The 27,398-nt window shown below is 42.6% G+C and overlaps 1 protein-coding gene across 4 annotated transcripts in view; it reads right to left on the minus strand.

Annotated features, from left to right (window-relative positions):
- Positions 1 to 27,398, minus strand: part of kdm6a (lysine (K)-specific demethylase 6A) — a 317,166-nt gene that overhangs the window by 74,690 nt on the left and 215,078 nt on the right. For 2 of the 4 annotated variants that reach the window (XR_015080829.1, XM_086006692.1), the window contains exons 10-15: positions 25,585 to 25,711; positions 18,987 to 19,085; positions 18,641 to 18,860; positions 14,424 to 14,558; positions 13,704 to 13,853; positions 10,719 to 10,814 (exon numbers count right to left, since the gene is read on the minus strand). Coding sequence is in view for 2 of the 4 variants with exons in the window: in XM_086006692.1 (XP_085862818.1) it covers positions 10,719 to 10,814; positions 13,704 to 13,853; positions 14,424 to 14,558; positions 18,641 to 18,860; positions 18,987 to 19,085; positions 25,585 to 25,711 (827 nt within the window). In the remaining 2 variants the exon portion in view is untranslated. The remainder of the gene's footprint in view (positions 1 to 10,718; positions 10,815 to 13,703; positions 13,854 to 14,423; positions 14,559 to 18,640; positions 18,861 to 18,986; positions 19,086 to 25,584; positions 25,712 to 27,398) is intronic. The other 2 variants (XR_015080830.1, XM_086006693.1) reach the window with 1 other exon arrangement.

Genomic DNA, 27,398 nt, shown 5'->3' on the forward strand with positions numbered 1-27,398 from the left:
CCGAAAACCTCGGGACCAGCCGTGTTTCGGTTTTCGGAAAATTTCGGATTTTGGAAGGTATTTTATAAGACTGGGAAATTTGTCGGGGGTGGGTCGGCGGTGGGGGGTCGGCGGGAGTCGGCGGGGGGGTCGGGTCGGCGGGAGTCGGGGTCGGCGGGGGTGTCAGCGGCGGGGGTCGGGCGCACGACTTACGCTGACCCTCTGCTCAGCGTAAGTTGTGCGCCACTCTGGTCATGTCGTGCGCATGACTTACGCTGAACGAAAAAACCTTCGGTTTTTAGAGGGTTTCGGTTTTCGGAAGTTCGGATAAAAGGCAGTCTACCTGTACATTATTTATTCCAATTATATTGAGTACATACTGTTGAATAATTAATACTTTTTTTGTATTTCCGTAATTTAGTCAGATGCAGGGGCTGGGACTAATTTCTTCTACTCAACTGTCTCAGTTAATGCTCCAAAAACTACTTTAATAATGTGCATCAATGCTAGTTTAAATTTTTCTCTTGATACACTGGCACTAAACATATTATACAGTAAGCACAGAAAATAAGAGCTAAATCCCAATTGAAGGAGGAGAGGGGCACTGCAAGAGCTACACATCAATCCAATATGCTCCTATTGAGAAACCTAGTAAAGTTGATTTTTTAAATTCATACAATCCCTCTAGCAGATCATAGAAATGTACAGCACAGAAGGAGGCCATTTTGGCCCATCGTGTCCGCGCTGGCCGACAAAGAGCTATCCAGCCTAATCCCACTTTCCAGCTCTTGGTCCGTAGCTCTGTAGGTTACGGCACTTCAAGTGCACATCCAAGCACTTTTTAAACGTGGTGATGGTTTCTGCCTCTACCACCCTTTCAAGCAGTGAGTTCCAGACCCCAACCGCCCTCTGGGTAAAGAAATTTCCCCTCAAATCCCCTCCAAACCTCCTACCAATTACTTTAAATCTATGCCCCCTGGTTGTTGACCCCTCTGCTAAGGGAAATAGCTCCTTCCTGTCAACTCTATCTAGGCCCCTCATAATTTTATACACCTCAATAAGGTCTCCCCTCAGCCTCTTCTGTTTCAAGAAAACATACCCAGCCTATCCAATCTTTCCTCATAGCTAAAATTCTCCAGTCTTGGCAACATCCAAGATCAGTTGTTTCTTCCATCAAGTTTTTCCAGAGGACAGAACTGTTCATTAAATGCTAACCCCCCCCGACTCTCTGAATGTGGAAGCAGGAAGAATAGACCATCCTGGAGCCCACTCCTGCTCCCTGTAGGTGGTCACCAATCAGAAGACTCTCAGAACGCACTATAGAATATTAGAACACAGAAGGAGGCCATTCGGCCCGTTGTGCCTTTGCTGACTCTTTGAAAGAGCAGTCATGCTTAGTCCCACATCCCAGTTCTTTTTCCATAATTTTGTAAGTTCCTCATCCTCAAGTACCTATCCAACTCCCTTTTAAAAGTATTTATGGAATCAGCTTCCACCACTTTTTCAGGTAGAGTGCTCCATATCCCAAAAACTGAGGAAAACATTTCTCCTCATCTCCCCTCTAGATCTTTTGCCAAATGATTTTGAATCTATGACCTCTAGTTATTGACCCACGCGCCAGAGGGAATAATTTTTCTCGATCTACTCAATCAAAACCTCTCCATCTTGAAAACCTCTATTAGGTCACCTCTTAACCTTCTCTTCTCCAAGGACAACAGCCCTAACTTTTCCAACCTCTCCTCATAACTGATGTCCCTCATCCCTGGTAACATCCTGGTAAACCTCTTTGTAACCTTCTGAAGGCCTTTACATTTTTTCTGAAGCGTGGTGCCCAGAACTGTCCACAATACTCGAGGCCTAACCAGCCATTTATAAAGTTCTGGCATGGTCGCTGCTTTTATATTCTACTAGCTGAAGTGCCCGGCGGTGCCGAGGCTTTTTCGAGGGCATGTTGTTGTTGGAAGAGAGAGAGAGAGAGAGCGCGACTGGGGGGAAGAGAGAGCGCGACTGGGGGGGAAGAGAGGGAGGGGAGGGGTGGGGGGAAGAGAGGGAGGGGAGGGGCGGGGGAGGGGAAGGGAGGGCGGGGGGGAGGGGAGGGGGAGGGGGAGGGCGGGGAAGGGAGGGAGGGGGAGGGCGGGGAAAGGGGAGGGTGGAAGGGAGGGCGGGGGGAGGGGGGGAAGGAAGGGGGGGAGGGGGGGAAGGAAGGGAGGGAGGAGGGGAAGGAAGGGAGGGAGGAGGGGAAGGAAGGGAGGGAGGAGGGGAAGGGAGGGCAGGGGAGGGGAAGGGAGGGCGGGTGGGAGGAGGGGGAGGGTGGGAGGGAGGAAGGGGGGGGGGAGGCGGGGGAGGGGAGGGGGGATGGAGGGCGGGGGGGAGGGAGGGCGGCGGGCGCCCCCCCACCCCGGAGGTGAAGACCGCCGATTGCGCGCGCAGCAGGAGCTGAGACGCGGCGTCTCTCTCGGCCGGCGGGCCCGGTTGCCAGGGCAACCGTGACGCTGACCAAGCCAGAGAGAGAGACGCCGCGTCTCAGCTGCTCCTGCTGCGCGCGCGCCCCCCCCCCCCCACCCCGAGGTGAAGACCGCCGATTGCGCCCGTTGCCAGGGTAACGCTGGACGCTCAGCAAGCCCCGGCAGAGAGAGACGTCTCAGCTCCTGCTGCGCGCGCACCCTAGCGGCGCTGGGCTGAGGCTCGGCCCTCCAGCCTTCGAGTGGGGCCGGGAGGTGCCTAGCTCGGGCGTGGGTGCGGAGGAGACGCCGAGGCTTCTAGGCCTACCTGGAAAAACGGGGAAAGGTAGGAAAATTAATGAGATTAGATAAGTTAATTACTTTCTAAATCATTTTTTTAAAAAACAATATGTGTTTTAAAAGCAACGTTTTTTTTTAAGACGCAGAAAGCGGGAAAAAGAAAGGAAAAGTTTGGAATCAAGATGGCGGCGACTCACCTCGGTTCAGAACGATTGATCGAGCTCAAGGTCACTCTGTCGCTAATGAGCGGATAATGAGATGCTAATGAGCGGAATGTTGAAGGTTTTTGGGATACCGCCGGCGCAATTTTAGCCCGGCCGAAACGTAAATACGCTTAAAACCGTCTCGGAAGCGTAAGCTTTCTTTGGAGGTAACGCGCGCGTAGGTACGCCCTGTAACTTTCGAGTGCATACCTGCAGCGCACACGCGATGACAGACAGATGGACAGATAGAAAGACAGAATGACAGAAGTACCGATTTATATATATAGATTCCTCTATTTACAAACCCAAGTAACCCGTATGCTTTTCTTAACCACCTTATCAAATTGCCCAGCCACCTTTAAGGATTTAAGGACACCAAGGTGTCTCTTCTCATCTAAACTTTTCAAAATCGTGCCATTTATAATACTGTCTTTCCATAATAGTCCTCCCAAAGTACATCACGTCATACTTCTCCGCATTCAACTAAATCTGCCATGCTTCTGCCCATTACACCATCCTGTCAACGTCATCCTGAAGTCTACAACTAGCCTCACCACTATCTACTACATCGCCAAGTTCGTATCTTCTGCAAACTTTATAATGCTGCTCTCGTCTAGATCATTTATAAAAATTGAAAAACGTAATGGACTGAAAACTGACCCTTGGGGAACACCACTGCTAATCACCTCCCAGTCTAAAAGACATTAATCTGCCGCCACCCTTTGCTTCCGGTCACTAAGCCAATTTTGTATCCATACCACCACTTTCTCCTCAATTCATGGGCATCCATATTTGTAATAAGCTTCCTGTGTGGCACTTTGTCGAATGCCTTCTGAAAGTCCATATATACACATCTACTGCACTACATTGATCAACCTTCTCAGTTACATCATCAAAGAATTCAATCAAGTTAGTCAGACATGATTTGTTACGCTGTCTCCCTGACTCTCTCGCTGTGTCGTGGAGAGCGAAAGTGAGAGAGAGAGGCAGGGAGAGAGAGAGAGGGGCAGGGAGAGAGAGAGAGGGGCAGGGAGAGAGAGAGAGAGGCAGGGAGAGAGAGAGAGAGGCAGGGAGAGAGAGAGAGAGGCAGGGAGAGAGAGAGAGAGGCAGGGAGAGAGAGAGAGAGGCAGGGAGAGAGAGAGAGAGGCAGGGAGAGAGAGAGGCAGGGAGAGAGAGAGGCAGGGAGAGAGAGAGAGAGGCAGGGAGAGAGAGAGAGAGGCAGGGAGAGAGAGAGGCAGGGAGAGAGCGAGAGAGGCAGGGAGAGAGAGAGAGAGAGGCAGGGAGAGAGAGAGGCAGGGAGAGAGAGAGAGAGGCAGGGAGAGAGAGAGAGAGGCAGGGAGAGAGAGAGAGGCAGGGAGAGAGAGAGAGGCAGGGAGAGAGAGAGAGGCAGGGAGAGAGAGAGAGGCAGGGAGAGAGAGAGAGGCAGGGAGAGAGAGAGAGGCAGGGAGAGAGAGAGAGAGAGAGGCAGGGAGAGAGAGAGAGAGAGAGAGGCAGGGAGAGAGAGAGAGAGAGAGAGGCAGGGAGAGAGAGAGAGAGAGAGGCAGGGAGAGAGAGAGACAGAGAGAGACAGAGAGAGAGAGACAGAGAGAGAGAGACAGAGAGAGAGACAGAGAGAGAGAGACAGAGAGAGAGAGACAGAGAGAGAGAGACAGAGAGAGAGAGACAGAGAGAGACAGAGAGAGACAAACAAAGAGAGAGAGACAAAGAGAGAGAGACAAAGAGAGAGAGACAAAGAAACAAAGAGAGAGAGAAACAAAGACAGAAACAAAGACAGATTCGGAGAGACAGAGACACAGAGAAAGGCAAAGGGGAATGAGAGATAACAAGAGGGAGGGAGGGACAGAGAAAAAGGAGTCAGAGAGAGAGAGAGAAACAGATTGACCAAGAGTGGATGATAGAGACACAGAGAGGGAGAGAGACAGACAGAGGGGGGGATATGGAGAGACAGGGGAGGAAGGGGAGAGAGAAACAGCGACAGCCGCAGAGGCAAAAGGGAATGAGAGAGAGGGTGGGAGGGAGTGAGACAGATTGACTGAAAGAGAGAGGCGGAAAGAGAGCGACAATGGGGAATGTCACTGTCACCCCTTCCCACCATGCCCCAAAAGCTGCGATCAACAACGCTCCCACTTCCAAGAGTCCTGATGCCGCTGTCTCTACCTGCCGTCTGAGTCTCTCTCTGCTGCTATCAATACAAGACTAAGAAAGGGAAAAAAAGAGCAGAGAGGGAGTAGAGACAGTAGTGAGGGCAGAAAGTAGAGAAATAAAGGAGGTCCATAGAAGTGGAGGAGGAGAGAGGGAGGCTGAGAGGAGAGGGGGAGGAGAGGCTGACTGAAATGAAAGAGCAGAGACAGCAACTTAAGGTGCATTTTCAGTAGTTTTGCATTGATGGAAAGCAGTTTCTATTCTGCAATCATGCTCAAGTTATAGTCCACATGTACCATTGATTAGACATGGCCCACTCACTATTGGCATCTCAAGCAGCCGGCCCACTGCTCCAAAAGGGTGGACACTTCTAGACTAACTCAATGCAAATGGATCAAGCCTGGGACCTCCTTAGCCTGTATTGCTCACACACTCACTGGATAAACTCAGTCATTAGGAGAGTTAAGATTTTTATTTAAAAACTCTGAATGTATTGACGAGATTGGTACAGTAGAGATACATAGAAACATAGAAGGCAGGAGTAGGCCATTCGGCCCCTCGAGCCTGCTCCGCCATTCAATGCGATCATGGCTGATCATCCAATTCAGTACCCTGTCCCTGCTTTCTCCTCATATCCCTTAATCCCTTTAGCCTTAAGAAATATATCCAACTCCTTCTTGAATATATTTAATGAATTGGCCTCTACTGCCTTCTGTGGTAGAGAATTCCACAGGTTCACCACTCTCTGGGTGAAGAAATTCCTCCTCATTTCTGTCCTAAATGGCCTACCCCTTATCCTTAGACTGTGACCCCCGGTTCTGGACTCCCCGACCACCGGGAACATCCTTCCTGCATCTAGTCTGTCCAGTCCCGTCAGAATTTTATAAGTTTCAATGAGATCCCCTCTCATTCTTCTAAACTCCAGCGAGTATAAGCCCAAACAACCCAATCTCTCCTCATACGTCATTCCTGCCATCCCAGCTATCAGCCTGGTGAATCTTCGCTGAACTCCTCCCATGGCAAGAACATCCTTCCTCAGATAAGGCAACCAAAACTGCGAATAAAAGATCTTGGCTCAGCAGATTGTGATGTAGAACTGGAATCAGTTTGGGTGGAGCTAAGAAACAGCAAAGGTCGGAAAACATTGGTGGGACTTGTGTATAGGCCACCAAACAGTAGTGGTAATGTAGGGCACAGTATCAATCAAGAAATTAGAAGTGCATGTAACAAGGGCAATACAGTAATCATGGGGGACTTTAATCTACATATTGACTGGGCAAATCAAATTACCACTAATGGTGTGGAAGACGAATTCTTGGAATGCATGCCAGATGGTTTCCTGAATCAGTATCTGGAGGAACCAACCAGGGAACAGGCTAGTCTGGGTCTGGTACTGTGTAATGAAAAAGGGCTAATCAATAATCTTATGGTAAAGGGGCCTTTAGGGAAAAGTGACCATAATATGATTGAATTATACATTAAGTTTGAGAGTGATGTAGTCCAATCTGAAACCAAGGTCTTCAATCTAAACAGAAGAAACTACAAGGGTATGAGGGACAAGTTGGCCATGGTAGACTGGGAGACTACACTAAAAGGTATGAAGGTGGACATACAATGGCTAACATTCAAGGAAATAATGCATAATTTGAAACAAACATATATTCCTCTAGGACATAGAAACCCAAAAGGAAAAGTGATCCAACCATGGCTAACAAAATAAATTAAAGCTAGTATTAAGTCAAAGGAGGAAGCTTATAAAGTTGCCAGAAAAAGCCGTCAGCCTGAGGATTGGGATCTTTTTAGAAATCAGCAAAGGGGGACCAAGAAATTGATAAAGAAAGGGAAAATAGAATGTGAGCACAAACTAGCGAAAAATATAAAAACAGATTGTAAAAGCCTCTATAGGTACGTGAAAAGGAAAAGACTGGCGAAGGCAAATGTAGGTCCTTTACAGTCAGAGACGGGAGAATTTATAATGGGGAATGAGGAAATGGCAGAGAAATTAAATAAATACTTTGTTTCTGTCTTCACGGAGGAAGACACAAAAAACCTCCCAGAAATACGAGAAAACCAAGGGTGTGGCGAGAATGAGGAACTTTAAGAAAGTATTAGTAAAAAAACAGTACTAGCAAAATTAATGGGACTAAAAGTCGATAAATCCTAAGGACCGGATGACCTACATCCTAGGGTTTTGAAAGAGGTGGGCATTGGGATAGTGGACGCATTGGTTGTCATCTTCCAAAATTCTATAGATTCTGGAACGGTTCCTGCAGATGGGAGGATAGCAAATGCAACCCCGCTATTTAAGAAAGGAGGGAGAGAGAAAACGGGGAACTACAGACCTGTTAGCCTCACATCAGTAGTTGGGAAAATGCTGGAATCTATTATAAAGGAAGCAATAACTGGGCACTTAGAAACTATTAGTAAGATTGGGCAGAGTCAACATGGATTTATGAAAGGGAAATCCTGTTTGACAAACCTACTGGAGTTCTTTGAGGAGGTAACTAGTGGAGTAGACAAAGGGGAACCGGTAGATGTGGTGTATCTGGATTTTCAGAAGGCCTTCGATAAGGTCCCACACAAGAGGTTGGTGAACAAAATTAGGGCACATGGAATTGGGGGTAATATACTAGCATGGATTGAGAATTGGTTAACAGACAGAAAACAAAGAGTAGGGATAAACGGGTCTTTTTCAGGATGGCAGGCTGTGACTAGTGGGGTATCGCAAGGATCGGTGCTTGGGCCCCAGCTATTCACAATCTATATCAATGATTTGGATGAGGGGCTAAATGTAACATTTCCAAATTTGCTGATGATACAAAGCTAGGTGGTAGTGTTAGTTGTGAAGAGGATGTGAAGAGGCTTCAAGGGGATCTCGACAGGCTCAGTGAGTGGGCGAGAACATGGCAGATGGAATATAATGTGGATAAATGTGAAGTTATCCACTTTGGTAGAAAAAACAGAAAGGCAGAGTATTTCCTAAATGGTGAAAGATTGGAGAATGCAGATGCTCAAAGGGACCTGGGTGTCCTTGTACATGAGTCACTGAAAGTGAATGTGCAGGTGCAGTAAGCCATTAGGAAGGCAAATGGTATGCTGGCCTTCATTACAAGAGGATTTGAGTAAAGGAGTAAAGAAGTCTTACTCCAATTATATAGGGCCTTGGTGAGACCACACCTGGAGTACTGTGTACAATTTTGGTCTCCTTATCTAAGGAAGGATATACTTGCCATAGAGGGAGTGCAACGAAGGTTCATGAGATTGATTCCTGGGATGGCGGGACTGTCATATGAGAAGAGATTGAGTAAACTAGGCCTCTATTCTCTTGAATTCAGAAGAATGAGGGGATCTCAGTGAAGCATACAAAATTATCACAGGGTTTGATAGGGTGGATGCTGGGAGAATGTTTCCCTTGGCTGGGGAGTCCAGAACCAGGGGCCACAGCCTCAGGATAAAGGGTAGGCCATTCAGGACAGAGATGAGAAGAAATTTCTTCACAGAGGGTGATGAATCTTTGGAATTCTCTACCCCAGAGGGCTGTGGAGGTTCAGTCATTGGGTATATTCAAAACAGAAATCGATAGATTTCTGACTAGTAAAGGCATCAAGGGATATGGCGATAGGGCTGGTGAATGGAGTTGAGGCAGATGATCAGCCATGATCTCATTGAATGGCAGAGCAGGCTCGAAGGGCCTAATGGCCTACTCTTGCTCCTATTTCTTATTTTCTTATGTATATGATTGTTGGGGTTGCACCTCCTCATAATTTCTTTGAATACCCAACAATGGGATTTTCAAGATGGATGACAAATTCTCCTGGAGGGATAAAACTCACTTCAAACCACAAGAATGTACATCACCTTATTCAACAATCTGTACTCCTACATAATTAAAAAATGTACATGCATAAAACACAAAAGTAATATTGTATTCTGGATTTAATTATTGTTACTTATATAATTTTCTGGGCTAAAATACAGTTAATATAGAAGGAAATCTTTCTATTTATATTACATAATTGTAACATACAAATACAATATTCAATGGTGAGCGATCAAAGTCAGAATTTATCACTTGGGGAATGCTGATCCAGTGACAGGTCTATACTCTTCTGCCCAAATGTTTTTTGTCTGACCACATCTAACTCCAGTGGAAATTCGACATGGAAAATTGCAATCTGAGTTTTGTCATAAACTACAGCTACTATCATCATCACAGATATGATCTGAAGAAGCTGCATCTTAGGCCTTCCTTGAATGCCATGGCATAATTTACATGAGGTGAAGTCATCTTCCAATGGAAGATCCCAGAGATTTTGTGCAGGACATATTATAGGGAAAATCCTTTGAAGTTCTTCTTGCAATGGTCTCCAATTGTGATCCCAAGATTTAGCATTGACAAAATTAAGTTTTAGGCAAATTGATGTGCATAAATTAGTACTCGTACTATTGGAAGAAACAATAAGTATGTGGTGAAAATCAACATGAACTGTTGCAAAAATGCTTCTCTCTTACTGGAACCCAAAAGTAAAGTGACAAATGTCAACAGAAATAGGAACAAAAATGTTCCTCTCATAGAAGTTATTCTATGGATGTAAAACAAAGTCTCTTAAAGAGGTAGGCACTACTGGCCTTCTCTAGATACAAAGTTTTACCCAAATTATGTGCAGCACAATAAGAGGAATTCGATCAGCCTTTCAGTGTTCCTCTAAAATGGTTCAATAAAGTTTATATTATGTAAGTCACTGGAACACTTCTGTTAGGCAGCAGTTTTGTAATTTCCTGGACATGTATTATTTTTTATGTAACACTGATTACCAGACCTGATAATCATTGTTATTAAGATATCCATCATAATCGCCATTGAAAGCAAAAAAGTTAATTCCCCATGACCTAATTTCACAATTAATGTGAAAAGGAAATCACAAATGATGTGACGGCCAGATGTAAAGTTTAAAGCTCATCAACCAATGCTAGTTCAACGTTCTATTGTGGGGATATCCAACCTGTGCCCCAGGGCCGGTTGCAGCCCCCAAGCCTGGCATCTTATCGTGAGAAGCCCAAAGCAAGTTAATGCCACTTATATTTATATTTCATGTTTGCTGGTTTGTCCTATTTGAATTTTGGGGGTATGCATGTGAGGAAATGACTGCTCTTAGCCCTGTTGCCTGATTGACAGATAAATTTTCAATTAGAGCATCAAGATCTTTTAATTTCAGAACTTTTGTATGTAGTCGCCAAGGCTCTATGGTACATATTTAAACGGCCTAAGACAACAACAATCTTGTTCTAATGTAAACCTGAATGTTTCAATTTAAGCTTTATAAACTTTTCATCCTTTGCATAAAGGTGAGCATGAGTCAGGCAAGTTGCTGCATGCCAAGGGATGTAAAAATAGCTTCTGTTGGGTTATTTTTTTCCCCTATTGAAATACAATTAAAATTCAAATCAACAAAAAGTAGACCAATTAGAAACCAATTTGTTAGATTACATCACTGAACGCAATCACAATGTGCCCATATATCCTCAGCTCATGCTTTGTGACTATCCTATGAAGTTGCTTTCAAAATGTGCACGTTTCACCACTGAAAATAAAGTGTGCTCAATATTTCAAATTAGTACTGTACAATTAAAATATTATAATGACACCACATACCTGTAATTTCTGAGGGGTCAGGTACCATGATGGAACCTGCTGTACTGGATGGTGTGGTGCTGTGTGACCACCTGACCAGACATCTGGAGCATTTAGCTGAAAATAGAAAAAAGAATGAACATCCATAATTATAGAACACCTACGAACTATGCAAAATGCATCAATTCAGATTTCCAATTTAATTGCAGTAGCATTTCTGTATCATCTCTGCATGGAGCATCTGTAAAGGATAAGTGCAGAAAATAGATGAGGAAATAAGAGTATGTACCAAAAAGAGCACGTTTAAAACCAGACAATGCAGTAACAGATTTTTGGGAACCCTACAAAACGTTGAAGACCATGTTACATTGACAGTTGGGTACAATTTCAATACAGATTTGCCAACAAACATGTGATACAATAGTTTGTAACATATTTCTGGAAAAATTTCTTCCTCCAAGTCACTTACAACGGCACTTTCAAATTCCCAACTGTCTAGCCTTTGGCCCTCTATTCGCCGGGATACTCTGCAGCTACCGATCTGCTCAATTGCACCCTCACCTCCAGTTTTGATGCCCTTGTCCCAGTTAAACCCTTACTCTCTCCCACCCTGGTCAGTCTCCTTGGTACAGACCCCATCTTCACTCCCTTGAGTCCAAAGGACGCAGATTTGAACATCTGGTGCACAACTGGTTTAGCCATTCTCGCTGGACCACATCAAGCACTATCACGCCCTGCTCTCCTATGCTCACTATTCCAGGATCACCCTGGAATGTAAAGATAACCCCGGCTTCTTTTCTCCACTACCAACCGGCTCCTTAAACCCCTCTCGTCTGTTCCCTCCACCAAGTGAGAGGAGCTCATGGACTTTTGTCACTAAGATTGAATCCATCTGTTCAGCTGTCTCTGCCACATTCCTGTCTTCCCCTAGCCCACCAAGCCAAACTTCCATGGTTCCCCCCTGCTATAGCCCTGAACCCACATCTTTCTCTGGTTTCTCTCCCATCTCCCCTCATGCCCTCTGCACTCATCTTGTCCACAATACCACCCCCTGCTCTCTTGATCCTATTCCCACTAAATTGCTGACCAACCATCTTCCCTTCCTGGCCCAATTGTTAGCCGATATTGTAAACTGTTCCCTCTCCCTTTCAAATCTACTATCACCACCTCTCCTCAGAAAACCCACCCTTGACCCCTCTGTCCTTGCAAACTACACCCCATCTGCAACCTCTGTTTTCTCTACAAAGTCCTTGAACATGTTGTTGCCTCCCAAATCCATGCCCACCTTTCCTGCAACACCATGTTTGAACTTCTCCAATCATCTTTCAGTCTCAGCCACAGCACCAAAACCAAAACATCCCTAATCAGTCACAAATGACATCCTGTGACTGTGGTACACTATCTCCCTCCTCATTCTTCTTGGTCCGTCTGTAGCCTTTGACACGGTTGACCACATCACCCTCCTCCAATGCTTCTCCTCCGTTGTCCAGCTCAGTGGGACAACCTGGTCTCCCTGGTTCCACTCATACCTATCCAGTCATAACAAGAAAATCTCCTGCAGCGGCTTCTCTTCCTGTCCCCACACCATTACCTCGAGTCCCCTAAGGACCTATGCTTGGCCCCTAGTATTTCTCATCCATATGCTGCCCCTCAGTGACATCATCCGAAAACTTAACGTCAGGTTCCGCATGTGCACCGACGACACCCAGCTCTACCTCACCACCACCTCACTCGACCCCTCCACTGCCTCTTTGTGAAAACCAGTCCTGGCTGAGCCGCAATTTCCTCCAATTAAACAGTGGGAAGATCATCTTTGACCCCTACCACAAACTCCGCACCCTACCCATCAATTCAATCCCCTCCCTGGCCACCGTCTCAGGCTGAACCAGACAGTTCGCAACCTCAGAGTCCTATACGACACTGAGCTGAGCTTCTGACCCTATACCTCTCCACCACCAAGGCCATCTACTTCCACCTTCAAAATACAGTATTGCCCGTCTCTGTCCGTCTCAAGCCACCTGCAGTGAAACCTTCATCCATGCTTTTGTTGCCTCCATACTCAACTATTTAAATGCTCTCCTAGCTGACCTCCCATCTTCCACCCTCCATAAACTTAAGTTCATCCAAAACTCTGTTGCCCATATCCTAACTCGCACCAGTCCTGCTCATCCATCAGCCCTGTGCTCGCTAACCTACATTGGCTCCCAGTCCCCGAGTGCCTTGATTTTAAAATTCTCATCCTTGTGTTCAAATCACTCATGGCCTCACCCTTCCCTAGCTCTAACCTCCTACAGCTCAACAACCCTCCGACCTCTACATTCCTCCAATTCTGGACTCTTGTGCATCCCCCATTCCTTTGCCCCACCATTAGCAGGCTGTGCTTTCAACCATCTAGGCCCCAAGCTCTGAAAATCTCTCCCTAAACCCCTCTCTGCTCCTTTAAGACCTTCCTTAACAAGCAGCCTCTTTGACCAAGCTTTTGGTTAGCTGTCCTAATGTCTCCTCCTTTGGCTCACAGTCAACTTTTGTCTGGTTTTGCTTCTGTGAAGTGCTTTGGGATGTTTTACAACATTAAAGGTGCAATAAAAATGAAAGTTGTTGTTGCACATAAGGGTGCATTATACCAACAGATCATAAACTTGCCGCACTTTATTTTAAATTCATTGTTTTAACTGGAGAGTGCAGATGTCATGTTATGATTAAGGTCCTTTTGTCATTTTTTTTTTTAAGGAACCTATTTTTCCACAGTACATTTAGTGTGGAATACTGAACCATCATTAAAATGTTGAAACGGTATACATGTCTTCCATTACAGATCATCCGCAAAAAAGTGTACATTTCAAGTTGAACAGAGTGCACGTCATCATGGAACATTTTAAAACTCTCAGAAGCATTTCTTTAAAAAAACTCAATTTTTCCTCGGTTCATTTGAATGCTGAAATAATCATACGGTCCTCAAAGGGTTAGAATAGGGTTAGAATAGAACCAAACCAGCTGAATTACTACCTTAGTAGGACTGGACATCCTTTTCCTTTTAGCAGGACTGGATAGATCATCTACTTGGTTAGAAGGAACCATGTGTAGTGGTAAGGACTGCTGTGGCTGCTGACTGAGGCCTACTAATGGTTCATTACTGTGATGGTGAGGTTTACAAGCCTATACACAAAAGAAGAGCATTGGAAATAAAATCTTTAGGTAACATTTCCGTGTACTTTTAAGATACCCTTTTCTTTCTGCTTTTGATTCCCCGTTGTCTTGCGCTTGTGCAGTAGTAATCACAGAGTATGTTTTTTCACCAGCTGAACAATGACTAAGTGTTGTTTGGACTAATTTCTTACTCCCATTTTTGCCAGAGTTGAGTACCAAGGAAAAAAAAATCTGAGCAGTTTTGGGCAATAGTTGTGACTATCTATAAATACAGCTTTATGTACAAATAGTGCAAAGTATTGCATACAATAGGATGGTTCAACATTTACTTTCCAATAGCTTGAGAAATCAACAATTTTGATCTCAACAGCTCTAGGACCGTTAAAAATATTTTGGTAGATAATCTCATAGCCCCAAATAGTTGTAATCCCATGAACATATTTCTTCAAATCCTACCACTGATGAGGTTTTGTGCAGTTACTGTTTTGTGTGTATGTATATGTATTAGCCACTAAAAAGTACCTTTAAAACTATAAAGCTAAAATGCTTAAGTACAATTGAGGTACAAATAATTTTCACCTGCTGAGCTGAATTCATGGCACCCTGCCTGGAGGTAAGTTCTGCTGGGATTGGTAGGCTCCATGCCTCCTCAATACTGGGAAGCATTTTGGTTTTACTTTGTAGGCTACCTTGTGGAAGGTTGCACAACTGGGCCTGTAAAAAGTATGTGATGCGATTATGTAAATGAAAGCTAACTGATCAGTCATACAAACCACCTAATTGCTCAACAATCATGTAACACTTGTGGCTTTATGATCACACTAAAATTTCAGTTAAACTTGTGACAGAACACATTTGTGTGACGTTTTAGCAACCTGCCCATGTTTTAATTTTTTAATTAATTTTGCATTGTGTGCGGTGAAAAAAAAAATCAGTCAAAATCAGAACAAAAACTAAGGTTAACTTTTATATAAATATATGGTTTTGAATTTAAAATGCAGCAATTTTCTCCCAGTAATATGGTACATTATAGTGATTAAATCTCCTGGGGATCAGCGGTGTAATTAATATCTTTGACACGGCCTCCTTTTCTATTATACTTAAATTCAAAATTAACCTAAATGTTCAATTCAAGTCTTTAAAAGCTGCAGTTTCCTTTTAGTTGACTCATATGCTAAAAAAAAATTGTAAACTTCATAATTTTTTTTGCAAGCACCAATCTACTTAAAATGCTTAAAAGAACCTGAAGCACTTTTACATAGTAGCCAGAAAAGAAAGCGAGTCAAAGTAAACACTGATGAAAGTAGTGGTCCCATTACTATTTTTCTCTCATCCTACTCGTGCTTCTCGCAGGGCAATTACAGCAGCTGCAACTGCAGACAAGTCAATGACCTGTACTGCACTACTCAGGCTAAAGAACGCTGAACAGAATCAAGTGGTTTGGGTGAGAATGTGGAGGAAAAAGCCAAGAGAGAAACAGCAAAAAAATGTGCCGCAGCAGGACATTGATAAAACGAACAATACCGTCTAATATAAATAGTGAGAGAAAATAAATGACTTGAATAAGGACTTAAATTAAATTTGCAGCAAGGGAATTTTTTTCCTAAGTGCAGAATTCCAATCTGCGTTTGCTTCTCCAAAAAAGCTTCTTGCCTACTAACTTTTTGCAATCCTCGAATATTTTCACTTTATAGAAAGTATATGGTCTCCTCCCCATTAGATTTTATACCCTTAACAGTAATAGTTTGTAGCAACAATTTTTTAAAACTCAGTATGAGAACTTAACCTTTTGTTTATAGTTTATAGATAGGACATTAACTTCACAGAAAATACAGGAACAAGAAAACTGTAGTTATAAAAAGAGACTCAAGTTGCTATTTCCAGTGGAGCAGAGAAGGCCAAGAGGAAATTTAGTAGAAGTTGTGAATAAAGGAATACTATTTCCTCTAACTGGGAGGATAAAAGTTACAGAATGAGGAGGTTAGGAAACAATTCTTTACACACAGCCTTACAGTATGGAATACTTTGGCACAAGGACTAGCTGAGAGAGAGATTAGATCTTTTAAGGGTCGAACAGATAAACAAACATCTGAAGCAGAGGATACAGGGTTACAGGAAAGCAGGATAGTAGGATTAATTTTGGTTTGCTCTGGCAAAGCACCAGCACAGACATGGTGAGCCAAATAGCTTTTTTCTATGCTATAAACTTCTATGATTCTATTTGCTTCCAAAAGAAGAAACATTTAGTATTAGTACTTGTATAGAGAACGAGGCATAGGTGGTGCACAGAAAACAAATCAAGTTGTATTGAAGATGTGAATCACAATTGTTTGGTGCAAGAGAGTAATATCAAACACATTGTGAATGATGTATTTTCCATAAAATGTAGCTATTAGTGCATCTGATGGTTTTATGAGTAAAAGCACTGTGTGGTGTTTTACTGATCCCAAGTTTAATCTCTGGTCTGTGTGGACTTAGCTGATCACAGCAAGGACAACAGTACGAGCACTAAACTCTTAGAACTTAGTGGCCAGGTGAAGGAGAAAATGGCCCAAAAACCTAGTCAGGGTTCCAGTTCCTGATTACAATCCAATGACCCCTGCTGGACATTACACATGGCATCAGGCTCAGCTTATATTTGTTGTGCCCCCTCCTTGGTCGAAGGCTTGCTGTTACTGTCCAAGACCACACTAGGACAGACGAGAAGATGGAGCAGCTGATTGGATCAGTAGCAGCATGTTGAGGTATGAGCAGTAGCTAATATTGACAGATAAAACCCATAAACCAAAGAGTGTGAATTGTAAAATAATTTATTTTTCCCACCCTCAATTTTCTCTCCCTCCCTCTTGAAGGTGCTGATTCTTGCTGGGGTATGGTTCCACAAGTGCCAGCAGCCCCCCAGTACCTGATCAAAGTTGCTACTCTTCAGATGTGAGCTTGGACAGTGAGGTTTGGCGTGAGGGAAAGTAAGCTGTGAGGAGGACGCAAAGAGCCTGCAAAGGGACATAGACAGGTTAAGTGAGTGGTCAGTAAGGTGGCAGGTGTAGTATAATGTGAGGAAATGTGAGGTTATTCACTTTGGTAGGAAGAATAGAAAAACAGAATATTTTTTAAAATGGTGAGAAACTATTAAATGTTGGTGTTCAGAGAGATTTAGGTGTCCTCGTACAGGAAACACAGAGTTAGCATGCAGGTACAACAAGCAATTAGGGAGGCAAATGGCATGTTGGCCTTTATTGCAAGGGGATTGGAGTACAAGAGTAAGGAAGTCTTACTACAATTGTATGGGGCTTTGGTAAGACCACACCTGGAGTACTGTGCACAGTTTTGGTCTCCTTATCTGATAAAGGACATACATGCCTTAGAGGCGGTGCAATGAAGGTTCACTAGATTGATCCCTGGAATGAGAGGGTTGTCCTATGAGGAGAGGTTGAGTAGATTGGGCCAACACTCTCCAGAGTTTAGAAGAATGAGAGGTGATCTCATTGAAACATACAAGATTCTGAGGGGCATTGACGGGGTAGATGCTGAGAGGTTGTTTCCCCTGGCTGGAGAGTCTAGAACTAGGGGGTATAATCTCAGGATAAGGGGTCGGCCATTTAAGACTGAGATGAGGAGGAATTTCTTCACTCAGAGGATTGTGAATCTTTGGAATGTTCTACCCAAAAGGGCTGTGGATGCTGAGTTGTTGAGTATATTCAAGCCTGAGATAGACAGATTTTTGGACCCTAGGGGAATCAAGGGATATGGGGGGGAAAGTGGAGTCGAGGTCGAAGATCAGCCATGATCTTATTGAATGGCAGAGCAGGCGCGAAGGGCTGTATGGCCTACTCCTGCTCCTAATTCTTAAGTTTTTATGCCATTCACACAGGGTCATCGCACCTAAGCCCACTCTTATCCACACCCGATGTCCAAGTAATTTCCAGCAGGGGTTACTGAATTGAAATCCATTGCAAGACCCTAGCTGGTTTTTCCCTTTCCTATCCAAAGGGCTCAGAGCAACTAGAGTGCTCCTACTGAAATCCTGGTTGAAATCAGCAACTCAGCACAGACTAAGAATGTAGTTTGGAACCTTCCTGTGGCCTAATGCTACATCAGGTACACCTTTACCTATTTTATCAAATGGATCTTAAAAATGTCCTCAGACTACCAAGTCAAACAAAGAAGGATACTGCAACTTTATCAGAATAATTCAATGTCACTTGCATTAACAATGGCTGATGTAGAAATATTGTTGTAGGCAGGTAGGACTTAAAGAAAAAACAGAATAGCTTTGCACTTAAGATACCATATAGCAGGTAATTTTGGCAAAAAAATTAATGGGCCTTTCAACAATTTTTCCCTCCAATTATACCTCAAGCCGTGGAAAGCAATTGACTGCTTTCTTCAAATCACCATCTACTAAGTTAACAGTGCCATTTATATAACCTGCTATGCAGTACTGCATGAAGCTAATTTGATTCCAAATCTATTAATGCTAACTTCTATTTCAAAAATGCAATTAAAGCAAGAGACATCTGTCATAATTAACGTCTTATAATGCCTAAATTGCCCATTCAAGTTATATTCCTTGGAATTCTGTCTGCATGGTTTCTGGCTAACTACTTAACCAGTTTAAACTAAATTGGTGCTTTAAAAATATCTTTAATTCTGTGCAATATGGTTAGTCAATAACAAACCCATATAGAAGTTTCTTGTCTAATCCATAGATGTAAATCCTTTAAATCCATTAAAAATATTCAATTTAACTTCTGAGATGATTATGTATTTAGATACCACACCCCAAACCAGTTTACCTGTAAGTACTTTATCCTTGCAGTGAGTGCAGAAGTATTACTACAATTTTTGCTCCTAGTTGCATTTATGTAACATTTAATTGCATCCTGAGGTTGATTGCAGGATTCATAGAGTGTTCCCAGGTCCATCCAGGCTGCAGCATGTCCGTGGTCTAACTGAACAGCACAGATATAGGCCTGTAAAGCATCCATTGGCTGGTTCTGTTGCTGATACAATACCCTAAGACAGTAAACAAAATGGCAAACAGGGCTGAACAGATGCAGATAATAAAGTGTCAAACTAATATTGCCAGAACTCTTGTATTTCAATCTTGCCATCTAGTTTTAAGCATCTGCCATTTCTTACCCTATTGAACACCATGTATCAGCACTTGCTTCAGATTTATCAATGGAATGCCTATATGATAAGAAGGCATCCTGAACTTTACCAATGCTTGAATAGCACCTGTAAGAAAGATACCAATTACAATTCAGAATATATACACACAAATTAGATGTTATTCTCAATTCAAGTCCCCAAGAATTTTTTGATAATAATGGAGGTAAAATAATGGAGGTAAAATAGAGAGAAAATTAAATTTTATTCTAAGGCATTGCAGCATATCTTGCACAATGCTCCTTAAAGCAGATTCCACTGAAACTAATACTTAAAACGGTTTAATTTTATATGTACAGTAAAACAAAGGCAGGTGTAATGTACAGCTGCGAATTGGTACACAAAAATATGACTTACTTTAGATATGACCTTCCTCATTCTTTGAATGCCATTCTACAATAATTTTCATTAATGAAAATGTCTAGACAAACTTTTTTTTTTAAAATTAATTCTCGTGGATGCGGCCATCGCTGGTAAGGTCGGTATTTATTGCCGATCTTTAGTTGCCCTGAGAAGGTAGTGGTGGGCCTCCTTGTTGTAGCAGTTTGATAAAATAGTGGCTTGCTAGGCCACTTCATAGGGCAGCTAAAAGTCAACCACATTGGTGTGGGACTGGAGCCACATACAGGCCAGACCAGGTAAGAAAGACTTACATTTACGTTGCAGCTTTCATGACCTCAGGACGTCCCAAAGCACTTTACAACAGTGACTACACTTAAAGTGTAATGTAGGAAATTTGCGCATGGCAAGGTCCCACGAACACCAATGTGGTAATGACCTGATATTCTTCAACCAACATCACTAAGACAGATTATATATTGGCCAGGACACTGGGGAGGACTGCCCTTCTCCAAATTGTGTCATGGGATCTTTTACATCCACCTGAAGGGGCAGACAGGGTCTCAGTTAAACATCTCAACTGAAAGATGGCACCTCCAACAATGCAGCACACTCTCAAGTACTGCACTGAAGTGTCAGCCTAAATTATGTGCTGAAGTCTCTGGAGTGGCACCTGAACCCACAACATTCAGATTCAGAGGTGAGAGTGCTACCACTGAGCCATGGCTGACACCATGGGTGAACTAGTTGAGTTTTTATGACAATCCAGTTTCATGGCTACTTTTACAGATTAAAAAAAATGAATTCAAATTCCCAAACTGCCATGTGGGAATTGAACAGTTTCAAATAGATATACAGTAATAAGATAAGTTAGTCCAGGCCTCTGGATTACTTGTCCAGCAACATAACCAATACACTACTGTATCCCTGCTTGTGTTCTGGAAGCAAACCTCAGTTCTTAAGGGAACACAAGAGGGCAACATAATCAGACACACAAAAGGAACCTCCAAGTTGTACCAACTGAGAGAACCGACAGGAAGGGAGCTTTGTACACAGAAGCTAAACTGCATCTGAAGAATGAGAGAGTCAACACCAAAGGTAAAAAAAAACAATATTTTTACCCACACGTTCCACGCAAGGATGAATTATGCCAAACTGGTGCATAGAGAGGGGTGGGGATCTCTTGCTTAATGTTGAGGTCAAAACCTTGGAACAGTCAAATTAACACCTTAATAAACACTTTATAAAAAATGTAGAATATTTCATGCAGCTGCCTTTGGTGATAGTGTGAAGAGAAGCCTGTTGCATACTGGAATTGTTGTGGTCATATCAAGTTGAATGAGCCAAACTTTTCTTACTGGCTACAGGAAACTCTCTTTTAACCGGCAGCTAAATATCCGGAAACCTCTCTTAACCGGCAAAATTCAGGAGTAGGTTCAGGTAAGTTTTACTTTATATTAGTGACCATGTAACCGGGGTTCCTGCACCTGTTGCCATGCAACAGGGACTCCTGGATCTGTGGCCGTGTAACCGGGACTCCTGCACAAGTGCCGTGTAACCGGGGCTCCTGCACCTGTGGCCGTGTATGGGGCTCTCGTACCTTGGTAAGTATACCTCTCTGTAATCCGGACTTTTTGCTCAACCGGCACCACGCCGGCCCTGTTGGGGCCGGTAAAAAAAGTTTCCTGTACTTACACTTGCGTCTCTTAATACAAAGCAGAAACTACTTTGCAACAGACTGTATAATGTAATTCAGGAGCAGGGTTGCCAACCCTCCAACATTTTCCTGTAGTCTCCAGGAATTAAAGATTAATCTCCAGGGCACTGCTGCTAGCAACCTGGGAGAAAAATCATAGGGGCATTAAACAAAAATGATGGGCCGGATATTCTGATCCCTATGGGTGTGTATGCGCTGTGTACACGCCCGTAGGGACATCGGAAATGCCGGCGCATGCGCTGAAAACTGACATTTCCGCTCTGTCAAGAATGCTCAACAGATCGGACGCCTGCCCTGGAGAAGGGCCTCTGCGGGCGGATAGTTCCGCTTTCTGGAGACCCTCCGCCCGCAGTAAACCTGTAGAAATCTTATGCCTGGTAACCAGGATAAAAGTTGAAAAAGTAAAAAAAAAAAAATTCCACTCATTTATCATTTAAAAATACTTTTTAAAAAGTTTATTTATAGCCCCGTAAAAAAACTTTCAACAAATTAAATTTTTGTTTAAAATATTAAATTTATTGTAATTTCAACTCATTTTTAAAATGTGATGTTTTTTACAATTTATTTAATGTTTGAAAGTGTTTTTGGAGTGATCTCTATTCATATATTTGACAGGTCTATCAAGTGTATGAAGGGAGATTCCCTTCTTCGATTGGCTCCCCGTGGCCCACGTGATCCCAGGGACGCTTGCAAACCGCATGCGCCTCTGGGATACGTGGACCCTGCGCACTTGGAGGTGGAAAGGCCCAGCATCGGAACTATGCGCACCTCGGGAGCCCTCAGATAAGTGCGTAGATCTTTTCTAGATCGGAGCCCTCCGCACGTGGGAAGCCTCCGATCGGAAAATACAGCCCGATGTTTCTTTCATTTTCCTTGAACACTTTCACTTATTAGTTATTAAAATACTGGAAATGGGAAAAAGACTTGTTTGACTGACAGTCAAGAATTATCCAATCAGGTAATGAAGAGTCTGTTTGCTTTCCAATTGGTGTGGGAAGTGGGTGCACCTTGAGAATGATATATTGGGCGACCAATGGTGGTTGGAGGCAGGAGATCATGTAATGAAGCCTCCATGAATACCAGAGTTGGCAACCCTATTCGGGACTGAAGTCACGAGGTGTGAAATCACTGCCAAGAAGTAGTTTTAAATCTCCTGGAGCTGGTCATTCACTGAGGTATAGCTGTAGTCCACTACAAGGCAAAGCTTAATAAGTTCGCAATGGTCTCATCAATTGTTCCCCAATATTAAAATTTAACCATTTTAGCCCTGCAATAACCCAACGAACCGAGTTGCCATCTTCAGCCACATCATCTCAATGCCACTCAATAGTGGATGGGGAAAGTGAACAGAGAATCAAATCTGGCTGCTTTTGCATACCTTAGAGCTCACTGCAAAGGTATTGATGTAATCCTGAGGGATGGAAGTCAGTTTAGCTGCAGATTATGTGTGGCACATGGAGAACCAAAGGGAAAGGGTATACCTTAAAAATACAGGACATCACCCTAGTGCGGTACTGGGTGCAGATAAACTGTGTAGGATAATCAAGTTTCTGGATAACTATGCAACACTTACTTTGAAACTGGCCAAAAGACTGGGCCACAGAAGACTTTGCAACTTGATTTGTGCTTTTTTTTTAATGTACATGAAGTTGCCTTAATAAGTGTGAAAGATAATTGTAACTAAGAGAGGTGTTTCACTTCACAAGATAATTAAGGATGAGGAGGCCATTTGGTCCATCTTTCCAAACGCACCCTACAGTGCCCCTATTGCAGTATAAAATTATTTCTTAAATGCATTCAGGTTTGCACCTCCACCTCTACTCGTTATCGCTTATTTTGTGCTACCACCGAAGATCAATTTCACCCCCAACATCTCATCTTTCTCTTGGGCACCCTGTGACCCTGTAGTCTGAACACTGACTTTAGTAACTTGAGACTTTAGCTCTATCCGCATTTTAAAACCTGCTTTAATTTCACACTTAACCTCAAAATTTTCCATTACTCTTAGTTTGGCTCATTACGCCAGGTTTTTCACTTTAACTATTAACACACCCTTTGTCTCTTTAATGACTTAATGTTTCCGGCCATTACATGATTAAGATGATATGCTACATCACGAATTTACATACATATAGATCACTCCCCCTCCCTTTGTTCTGATTGTATTAATACACCTGTTCACCTATTCTGTCTCGGTTCTGAAGAAGGATCCACACACAAAACGTTAACTTATCAATTCTCTTCAGATGATGACTGTCCTGCCATAACTTGCTTCACGTAGTTACTTCAATATACACCGCACAAGTTACAATTATCTGTACAAAGCGTGCAACATAACCAAACATCACAACTAGATTAATGACTTTAATGAAACAAAAGCACATCAACCTTACACATACAGAATGAGCAAACTTCTCACTGAGTGTGCTTAATTTATCAAGTATAGCTGTCCCAGATTTTAGACGAATGGTATCCCAACAAGAACTTACAGCCTGGACAATCAGCCCTTGTTTTGAGATGAGTGCCTGCAACACCCATAACCCAAAGTGGGGGAAGTGTTCAGTTATTCACCAAATCATGACCCATCTTTGCACACGCAGCAATTTTGAAACACATTCTTTTGGGCAAGGGCTTGAGCTAAGCCAAAGCCAGGGATGCCAAACAGAAGGTCTGTGGAACAGTTTATCCAGCCTGAGATTTCTTGCATTTCAAATTAACAGCTGATCAGCCCCTTCCCCCACCCCAAATCCAAGCCACGATCCGTCAACAGCTATGCATCTATGGTGGACTCATGGTAATAACCTGCTACTTCTTGAGCCTCTACTGACAGTAGCTTTGTCGTCATGGAACATTCCTTTACTGATGGTAGAATTAATCACCAAGAAGTCATGGTGCTGTTGTACTAGTTAACAAGTGATAGCTGGATGAGTTGCCCAATCAGCCCTGCCGAGAGGCAGTACTGGGTTACGACAGGTTCTCTGGTGCTGTGCAGTGATCGAACTGGTAAAGTTCCGGTGGTGCAACAAATCTGTCGCTGAGTTAGGTGCTCTGTGGCACTATAAACACTGGAGCAGTAAATAAAGGTTATGCTTCTCCTTACAAAGGGCTTTTAGGGAAATACTGTAGTGCTTGCCCTTGGATTGCCCATTTCCAAATCCGGGGCTGTAACGTCTCCATTCGCGCCGGTCTTTAAATCAACAGCTGGTAATGACTGGCAGTGCGGCAAACCCTGCAGCTGCCCCACGGTGACATTGCAGGGAGTAGTCACCTCATCTCCTGGAATGTGCCGGTACGGGTCAGAAGGAGCCTCCTTATATTTTGCTAGTTGCAATCCTTGTTCATGGCTCCAGGAATACTTTGGGCATTAGATTATGGCGATGTATTTTGGTTTAAGTCAGTGAAGGGAAATAATTTAGACAGGTTTCAGTGTTAATGTGCTTTTTTTCCAGACTAGTATAGCCAACATTTTAATGTGACACTCTTTAAAATCAAACAAATGGCTTCCTTTTAATTGCATATCAGGATTCTGAACCATCAGTTTTCATACAAAAGCCCTCCTCACTGCTTTCAAGTAAGCTTTAAATTGCTGAAGCGTAATGTAACAGTCTTCCTGATCTTTGGCTAAACCTACCATCTTCCAATTGCTCACATGAGTACTATTATTATCTTTAGAATCTCTTCAAATTCATTTTGGCATCAATTCTACCTGACCCTTACTGGAAATGATCTGTTCTGCCTCTATTCTCGTTTTAAGATCAAGTAGGTCTGAGCGGAGATTGTTAATCTCTGAGGCACTTCATCCAGTTTAACCATCGTCACTTATTGCTGTAAGGCTATGGCTAAATCAGGCTAGTTGAGATTAAGGTCAACAAATTTTGTGCAACCAGGTTGTCTCAGGCAAATTGAACAAACATGGGTAAAACAATTCCAGTAGCTCTGACTGTCAGCAGCTACTGCTGCAGATGCTGGACAAAATGGACACATTTTTGGGTAACAATACTGTTCAAGAGAGAGTTTTATAGGCAAGAAAAGTAGTACGCCAGGTTGGTGGTATTGCGCACCGAGAATAGGGTCAATGTAGAATGGTGAGCCACAGCCATTTATAATCCTGGTATAAATGACATTGTTATTTTATTCCAGTAATGATCTTGTACAGCACTGACAGCTTTGCCAACACTTTGGATTATACCAAATTCAAGAGCAAGAGCTGGATTTCTCGACATCTGCTACCATCTCAGCTGAATGCAATATGTAAGTGCAAGCAACAATAAGGAATAACTACTAATAAAAACACAAAATATTGGAAATGCACAGCAGGTCAATGAGCATCTGAAAGAGAAAGATAGGTTAATGTTTCAGGTATAAGACTTCATCAGAACTGGGTTTCAGATTTTCAGTATTTGTGGATTTTGTTTTAGCTCTTAGATAAATAATTAGATTAAGGATGCAATATTTTTTTTTTTTTTTTTAAATAATAGATTCAAAAATTGTAACAACTAATTTCATTCTTACCTGCCAAGAAAGTACCAGGATTGGCCAGAGTTAGGGTCGGCCTCGAGAGATTTCTGGAGACACTGAATAGCAAAGTTTTCCTTAGTTGTTTTGTCTCCTAGTGGCTCCACTGTGTGATGCATCCAGCCTGCAAAACAGGAACACTAGTTAATTAACTATTTCCCTACTTTTGTTACAAGTTTTGCACCGTATGTTTGACAGTATTCATACTGCTTTTAATGCAAGACATTTTTTGTGTAGAAAAAAATGTTTCTCAATGTTTTAAATCATTGCCACATGAATATTATACAATTGTTCAAATTGTTTTATATGCAAATTTATCTCACAAAGGAGAGAACATTTTAAAAGAACAGACGCTATAGATGCATTCGCACCCGTACGACCAGATTTAGGAACAGCTTCTTTCCCAGGGCTGTCATCCTACTGAACTCCACAAATAAACTCTAAAGCCTGCACATCTGCCAATGCACTTTATTATGGTTATGTTTATGTTAATGTATTACAAGCCAAATGTATGTTGAATGTTTAATTGTCTTAATCTAAATGTACACTCTCGGGAGCCGCAAGCCTACATTTCGTTGTACTGCACTTGTGCACTAACAATGACAATAAAGTTGATTATGATTATGATGATTATGAGAAGCAACATCAAAATGACAAACTTGATTTGAATTAGACAATTTACAAATGTGTATGTTGCTGCTCTAGTGAAAGAGAAAAACCACAAAGAAAGTTTATTATAATAAACTTTGTAAGTTAATGAAAATACAGTAAAGGCCAAGTCCTATGAACACTTGAATGTAATGGGGACTGTGCAATAGAATGTAACTGTCACGAGGATTTTACTTTTTTTCAAACTCAGCCTTTATTGTAATGCACAATAATTGCTATATACATCAACACTTCAGGGTTACATTCAGTAATAGGGTGTTGGGAATGCTGAACTCCCACTGCATTTTTTAATATTGAAGTATAGTCTACTTGCACATGTTCCTAAATGGATGGTCAAAATCAGGAACTTTCGAAATCAACAACTTTCGAAATCAACTAAATTTATATCTGGAAAATGCTGCTGCTCCTCAAATTATACAGAAGCTAAAACAATTGAAGATGTACAATATGGCTTTAAGAACTGTAGCTATAGGTCTCAGGATACAGTTTCACACCAAAGTATTATTTTATCTCCTTCCCTTGCACACTATTCAAAAACATAACCTATTCCTATTGAAGCAGCCTGGATTGTATGCAATTCCAGTGTCACAAACAAGAAGATTTTTTTTTCCTAACAGGATGAAACCATCCTGCTTCTGCATGCCTTCAGTAGCTACTCAATCAAAAACTAATGGAATAACCCATGAAGTACATCTATCCAAGTGAAGCAAATGAGTCCAAATGACCGAGATCCCTTGGATTCAAACTTACAACTCCTTGGTTTAGAGTCAGGCACTTGTTCATTTCAGCTACAGGGCCATCTTTACATTGAACCATTTCAATTTAAATTTAATGAAAATGTCTCACAAATGCAAAAATTAATTCTCTTAAAATACTACACAATCGCTTAATGTGCTGCAAAGCAATGGGGGCCAGAAGTTGGATTCCACACACTGCCAAGCCAGAAAACGAGTGTGTGAAGATGCAAAGTCAAGGCCCAATTTTTTTTTTTTAATTAAAAAAAGGAGTAACCCCTCACCTCATGTTTACTAGCAACTAGTTTAAAACATTGCCAGAGGCTTGGAAGCAAGTCATCCACCCACCCTCTCCATTGCAGGGTGTGCCTGCCTGATTAAGATAGGGAAAAGGGATTTGATGACTTT

The sequence above is a fragment of the Somniosus microcephalus genome, chromosome 14 (genome assembly GCF_052327205.1).
Source record: "Somniosus microcephalus isolate GS21.2 chromosome 14, FLI_Smic_1.0, whole genome shotgun sequence".
In the NCBI taxonomy this organism is placed as follows: Eukaryota; Metazoa; Chordata; class Chondrichthyes; order Squaliformes; family Somniosidae; genus Somniosus; species Somniosus microcephalus.